Source organism: Dermacentor albipictus, chromosome 1 (assembly GCF_038994185.2).
Source record: "Dermacentor albipictus isolate Rhodes 1998 colony chromosome 1, USDA_Dalb.pri_finalv2, whole genome shotgun sequence".
Lineage (NCBI taxonomy): Eukaryota > Metazoa > Arthropoda > Arachnida > Ixodida > Ixodidae > Dermacentor > Dermacentor albipictus.
Window position 1 is genome coordinate 334,189,031 of NC_091821.1, and position 7,508 is coordinate 334,196,538.

General features: G+C 48.3%; 1 protein-coding gene across 1 annotated transcript in view; it reads left to right on the plus strand.

The window, feature by feature from the left end:
- LOC135915017 (serine/arginine repetitive matrix protein 1-like) overlaps positions 1-7,030 on the plus strand; it is a 180,541-nt gene extending 173,511 nt beyond the window's left edge. The window contains exons 3-5 of the mRNA XM_065447968.1: positions 2,935-3,355; positions 4,415-4,524; positions 6,464-7,030. Coding sequence (XP_065304040.1) covers positions 2,935-3,355; positions 4,415-4,524; positions 6,464-6,780 — 848 coding nt within the window. The 3' untranslated portion in view covers positions 6,781-7,030. The remainder of the gene's footprint in view (positions 1-2,934; positions 3,356-4,414; positions 4,525-6,463) is intronic.
- Positions 7,031-7,508: the final 478 nt, after the last annotated feature.

Here is a 7,508-nt window from a genome sequence, read left to right on the forward strand (position 1 = left end):
CCCAGAAAACCACACAATCACTCGAAGAGAGACATCGTGCCTATTGCTGCTGTTTGGTCCTGACTGCGGGCTTTCAGACGTGCAGTGACGCAGCTGTATGTTATTGAGAAAGAGCATAATTTAGGCAGAGTAATGGCAGAAATTGAATGCCATCTGAATAAACCCGCCTGTCGCAATGCCATCATCACCATCCACGATGCCCAGCGTTATTTGGCTCGTCTTTTTTTTTCGTTTCTGACTTGATGTTTCTCAAAATCTATCTATCTATCTATCTATCTATCTATCTATCTATCTATCTATCTATCTATCTATCTATCTATCTATCTATCTATCTATCTATCTATCTATCTATCTATCTATCTATCTATCTATCTATCTATCTATCTATCTATCTATCTATCTATCTATCTATCTATCTATCTATCTATGCATTCTCCGCGGCGGCGTTCATCGTCGGCGCGTCCAACTCAGGCTACGTGACCACCGGAATTTGAACCCTTTGAAAACGAATCATAGCAGTTACTGCATGATACTTACTTTGGCAGCGATTACAACGTCGATGTCATATGGCGAAGTATAAACGCATTGAGGCACTGAAGGACATCACGCCAGAAATGCACGGAAAGTATGTTCCGTGTGGGAATATTTTACATTGATACTCGGTGCATCGCTAAATACATCACAGATAGCCAAAAACTTGGTCACTGGCCCGTCACGACACAGCTTCAAGGTTTCAGGCCGCATGTTATCTATAGCCTCTCTCACACTATGTGGCACTGTAGTTGAAGCTACAGCCAACGTCAGTCAATCGTCGGCAGCGTGATCTGCCAAAATTAAAGCAGCAGTCTAAATCACAAAAAAAATGCGCACATTAAATTTGTATTACGAAGCCCTGACAGCCTCGGCCAGGAATTACTTGTGTTATTCCAATAGCATCACACATGCATAAAAGATGTACAAGAAGGTAAGCATTAACGGAAATATGAAGGTTTTGCAGGTTGCGCAAAAAAAAGAACAAACTCCTGCATTAGTTAACACGATATCCACGAGCCATCATGAGGCTATAGTAATGATTTGAACAAACGTGCGGGTTTGGCACTGACGCGGAAAGGTTACACGGTGCAATAGAGAAGCAAACTGGCATCTCAAAGTTTGAAGGATGAAGGATCAGAGCAGAAATAGGCATACCATATATCGACATAAAAGTAGGTGAGATGCAAGAGTGCTAATTAATTATGCATCTGGAGTCACCGGGACCCAAAGAGTTCCAGCTACGTTTTTGTCTGCGAACTCAGCAAAGGTATATTATACAAAGTAGCTAACATTAAAATGACTGCTACCGAGCTCCATGATCGCGGGGCGGCGTTTAAAAATTATCCGGTTCCGTGTGCGTAGTCTGCGGTCACCAATCTATCTCGACAGCTTCCACGAAAGACTAAAATAGGGTGCAAATGAATAAGTAATGGAGTTAAACAGGGTGAAATAGGGTGAAACAGGGTCACTCAAACATGTCTTTCTATAAAAACTCCAAGAACCATCATTACGATCCAGTATCGTAATCTGGTCGCTACTCATAAGGCATCTGTGCGGTCGCATCTGTGCGGTCGCATCTGTTCTCATAGATAAGCTAAGGAGTCCGGTGCGATACTTCTGAGAGGTTACGAGCTTAGCAGTGGCATAGGCAAAAAGGAGATTAGGGAATTCGAACTCCTTCTGAATTTCGCTGGTTGTAATAGATATGAGCGCACACAAGGCGGGCTGGAAAACCCTCTAAAAAATCACATCAGCACTAAGCCACTGGAGATGCGAAAGAGAGAAAGATAGTGAGAAGAGGAATTTGGACAGGCCCGTTATCTCGCGAGTATGGCAGTTCTGTCCTTCACTGTCCTTAGAGCTTTTAGCCACGGGAACGTTATATGCTTAGAAACTGGATCACAGCATGGGTTCTCGTGTGTCATATAAAAGCTGTGTGCGTTTTCAGGCATCAAGCAGTCACTGTTGGCCTTTCTTAATGTGTGTACTTCAATTCTTGTAGTAAAACATTTCGCTCCTTTTATGCCCATAATACTAGATGTCATACTGCCTATAATACTAGATGTTTATGCCCATTCTACTACATGTCATGATCATGATGACACGGTTGTCATGATCTTGACATTCATGAATAAAAGGAGCGAGCCCAGAACGGCTGAAATTTACTTCATTTGTTGCGCCACTCCGTGCGTCCCACATCTTCTTGCGCCCCGTCAGATAAAATAATAACGCACTTATGTGACTTTTTGATTCCATTAACTAAATTACTGCGAATGCTCCTCATAAGCGTGCAAACTATTATAAGCGCGTCCTCTACCCCCATCCGCACCCTCTTTTTCATCTGTCTGCACTTGAAAACCACTTAACAACCCGTTACCGCTCCCAAGCTGTTCCTCGCTACCGTCACTGTTGGCCTTTCTTAATGTGTGTACTTCAATTCTTGTAGCAAAATATTTCACTCCTTTTATTCCCATACTACTAGATGTCATACTGCCTCTACTACTAGATGTTTATGCCCATACTACTACATGTCATGCCCCCTGTTCCGCAAGCCTCGTCCCTTCTTTATCTACTGGAGCATCGCTCTGCGCAGTCCAGGGATTCGCAGACACCGCATCAGAACAGCGTGCATCTGACTTCGCGAGCCTGGCGATAGCGGTACAACTGTTAATCGTTGCGAACGGACGGCCGAACGGACACGTTCAGTCAATTTCAGAGCCAGAGTCACATTTCTTCCAACACCCAGCGTGAAAAGCGCGCCGATGCCGGAGGATGTGGGCGGAAAGTCACATAAAGCTTAACAGAGGCCTGCACGCCGCATTCTCTAGCCTCACAAATGCTGTTCGCAGTAAAATCTCCGGCTGCAGCGGGCGCTGACCCCGCGCGTGTCGTTCGTCGCAGGTGGACGTCGTGCGTCCGAGTTCTGCTTCCGCGAGCCCCCCGAGTACGTGCACCTGGCTCCGCCGCGGTCCACGGTGTCCACTCCCCCGCCGGGCCGCAAGCGTTCCGCGTCGCTGCCGCATGTGCGCAGCCCGTCGCCCGTGCCGCCGCCGCTGGCGAGAGCCGCGCGGGCGCACCATGCGGCACAGCAGCAGGCCAGGCAGCAGCCCGGCGGAGACGAGGAAGACGACGAGGACGAAGAGGAGCGCCGCCTCGACGACGACGACCAGGAGGAAGAGGACGAGGACGAGGCCGCCGCTGCCGCAGACGGACGGGACACGCCCCCGCCGCCGATGGCCGTCTGCCCCGAGGAAGAACCCGGCGCCGAGACACGCCAGCAGCACCGGAGCCGGCTGCTAGGAGCGGCCACGGCGGATAGGAGGTGACGTCATCCGCTCACTGGTCGAGCCATTGATTGATTGATTGATTGATTGATTGATTGATTGATTGATTGATTGATTGATTGATTGATTGATTGATTGATTGATTGATTGATTGATTGATTGCACTCGTATAAAATCAAAGGGCTGCGTTTGCATTAATTGACATTTGGAAGACGCGCAGCTTAGTCGCGTTTGTTCCACGGTATTTGGTAATCGAGGTTTATTTGATGACGAGTTTCGCTGTACGTTCTCTTCTTTTTCTTTTTTTCTTCCTTGCTATTCTTCACGTGGGGGGCCATGGTGCCCTTTAATGGAGGTAATCGTGATGGCATTAGAAATAAGCCATAAATTAGGGGGGGGGGGGGGGGGTTACGCCAGATTTCAAGCAGTAGTATAAAAAAAACGAACAAATAAAGTTAAAAAATAAAATGAAAAATTAGGAAAGATAAGGAAATGGACGGGTATATTAATCATGGCTATCTAATGAGCCGGCAGTTAGTCTGTCTTTTATTTCATCTGTACTGTGTCTATATGTTTTATATGATGGCAATTTGCATTTAAGAGTGAATTGTGCACCGTGTGTGGTAGCGCCATTTGTATTAAATGTAACAGCGGACACTGTGCGCAAGAACTTTACGTGTGCAAAATGCAAAAACTTTACGCGTACAAAATGCACCTCAGCTGTTTAAGTTATCAAGGTTGGTGGCAGCAGGTCCTTATGTCGTTAGGCTTGCGCTTATGACGCAGAATCAACCTTTCGGTACTTCATGGGAACACAAGCATCTAACATCTGTCGAACTAACCTGCAAACGATTGTTAAAATTCAGATGAACGCCCATTCATCAATACAATGCACGCATTGCCAAACTTTCTATTGAAAAGAGCTCTCGACGTAATTTAGATTTCTTTAGTTTGTTCTTTTACACGGTGTCTCCTGCACGACAAACCTCCACGCTAGAAATGCATTAACTACAAAAATGCAACACATTGTGCGGTCAAATTCTCCAGAGCATTTCCTTGTAAGCCATCTGACACGAGGCGCTCTATGATGGACGCAGGAAGTCGACGCCCTGCCAGCCGAAATTCATGCAGTGCCGAAGAGGGCGGCCTTCTTTGGACCTCACCGCCGCACAGGCATCCGGCCACATCACGCTAGGTAGCCACTTGGGTAAGTGCACGCTCACTCACTCACTCACTCACTCACTCACTCACTCACTCACTCACTCACTCACTCACTCACTCACTCACTCACTCACTCACTCACTCACTCACTCACTCACTCACTCACTCACTCACGTACACGCGCGATGAACTTACGCCAAACAGACGAACGTCGACGACGTTTCGAAGAGAGAGAGGCGTAAAAGAGAAAAAGGGTTAAAACTTTAACAGTCGCGCGTCTGGTTTGCTACCCTGCGCTGGGCGAAGGGTATATAGGGACGAAAAGAAACAAGGTGAGGTAGAGCATCAGTTCCGTGAGCATGACGTTTCATAGGCTACTGCGCACATGTGGCAGGCACCTGTACATCTGGCTTTTTTGCTATAACAGTATTTGTGAGGAGAAGCCGACTTACCATCTCCAACATTACCATCTTTAACATTACCATCTCCAACGAACATTTATTCAACCGGTGAATACATGGCAGCCACTATTCCAAGTGTACATGCGGCTGTGTAACTGAGAACGTTGTCATTACAACGGTAAGCACTGCAGCAAATAAACAAATAAATAAATATACGCGTCACCCACTATTGCAGCTAGCTCGGGGACGAGCGCTTCAAATTCCAAAGAATTGTTCGCGTGTTTGCCCTGCGTCTGCGCAGTGAAAGTATAAAAATTTTGTTGTTTTTCTATAGGTATATTGGGACCTTCGTTAACTAAACCCGAGCAGACATTGGTGAAATCAGTAATGCCACAGAAGTTAATGCGGAAACATCAAGGTGCCATCGCCACATGTCTATAGCTTTTGCTTTTTTTTCTTAAGTTTTTACGCCCGGTGTCGTTGAATTTTTTGGTCTTCCAGAAGCGCAATCATTAAATCCAAGTTGGTACTTCCCTTTGGTGCCCCTTTACAGAAAACGTTCGCGTGAGCTGTCACTAGTATATACTATCATAACGGCCTAGTTAATGATGCCTAAACTGCAAACATGCTTTTGCAACCATCGTTTGTTAGAGGGTGGCGACTTAATCAGCTCGCCGAAGAATAGCGTATGAGCACAGGCGCCTAAACAGGCGACGATATATTCTGTGAATCACGTTGAAAGTGTCGTCTTTCTGTTATGAGCGAAGGCTTTTGTCGGTCAAACCGGCGTGATTCGTCTCACCTGCGTCCACCAAACATAAGTTATCTAGCGATTTCGGCATCATGTCTCTTGGTGGCCATCATCGAGTTGCATTGGTAGCATGCGGAGCAAGACCAATTCTCGTGTGTTCTCTTTCACATAGCTTCTAGTGTCGTAATGAAAAAGAGTTTCAGGCATCATGCATGTCTCACAACGTGGTCAACGGAAGAACAGTCGTTGGTGGACAAGTCGCATCATTAAGCGAAGGACGGGCACTCGCGTTTTACCAGACTTTTTGCGTCATGCGCCGTAAGACTCACTTACGAGATACCACTGATGTGTGGAAAAGCTAACCTAGGCCTGACTGGGACGCTGCATAAAGGGTCGTGCACACCAGATGAATTAGGCAAAAAGGTAAGGTCTCCCTTACCTGGGATCTACATTGCGTTCGAGTGTGAGTGAAGGCGTTGTCGAGATAAAAGATAATATGACACAGCTGCAAGAAAATTGCTGGAAGCACGCCATATGCAGACAAGAGAATCGAGTTGCATCAGGTATCGTCTGTTTGCCGGTTTGGATCTGAAATGCACTTTCTTAAAGATAATGTTTAATGTCATCAAAATAATAGAAAAGATTGTTGTTCAAAATATAAGTTATTCAATTGCCCTTGCCGGGGCATGCACGCCTGCTGCACTGCACTCCGAGGGCTGTGAATTAGTTCAGTCAATGTCGTCAGTGCGAAGCATTTGTCGCGCCTCCGCGTTTGCCCTTCTCGCGTGCCGTACTGCGCTGATTCCTCGATGCCGCCTTCCTCTCCGTCGCAGAATCCGAGATCGCGCGTCGCCGCCATTCGGTGGCCGCAACCGCGGCGGGCGCGGACAAGCCAGCGGCGACCTCGTCCGATCGGGGCCTCACGCATCGCACGCAGGCGGCGACCAAGAATCGCGTGGCCGCCGCTTCTGCCGGTGCGGACGCCCTGGCCGACGAAGCGGCGCGGGCCTCCTGGCTCCGCGAGGCCGACTCCAGCGACGACGATGACGACGACGACTTCGACCTGGGCCCGCGCACGGTGACGCCCAACTCGTCGCCCGTCATGACGACCGCCTCCTCGCTGGCCGGGGCCCGGAGGCCCGTCTCCTAAGCAGGCGGCGACGTAGATATAACCGATGTTTCGGCCGAACACGGCCGTCGTCTAGGCTGGCTCACCACGGTGGAGCCCCATTCTCAGCTTCGAGTAACAGCGCCCAACACTTGTAGAGGCGCTAGCATGTCTGCACGCACTGGAGCTCTCTATCTTTTTCGCTGCTTCTTTTTTTTTCTTGGCGCCGGAAGCAGAGGGTGAGTTCCTGCGCCCTGCACCGCGATGGTTCTGTTGAACCTTTGATTAGATTTCTTTTGCAAGGCCGGGAGACTCACGGCCTAGTTGTCGCTTAAAAAAATACGCACATTTTGTCGATCAGAAGCTGTACGTCATTGCAACCTTTATTGAACGATTGTTACAGGACACGAGAAAGTGTTCCTTGTACTGCTTGCGCGTGAATCAGACTCAAATTGCTTAAGAACTCTCGCAATCGGAAGCCCGAGCTAAAACCTTCCGTCTCCTTAAAGACGGGTGGGGTGGGACCAGTTTCCATTGGGTGTACATATAGTTGCCGCGTTGCCGCTTGAAACAGATCACGGTCGTCATTTTCGCTCGAGAGCTATCTCCAACGTGGATGTCACAAGGACTGTTGTGTGGACGTTGTGATGGAACGGCGCCGGTACCTTCGAAGCAGCCGTATTCACGAGCATCAAGAGGCCGAGCGAGTGCGCTGATTGGCGAGAACCATGTCGGCCAAGCGTTGCTGTGGGCGTGCACAAGCTGCCAAG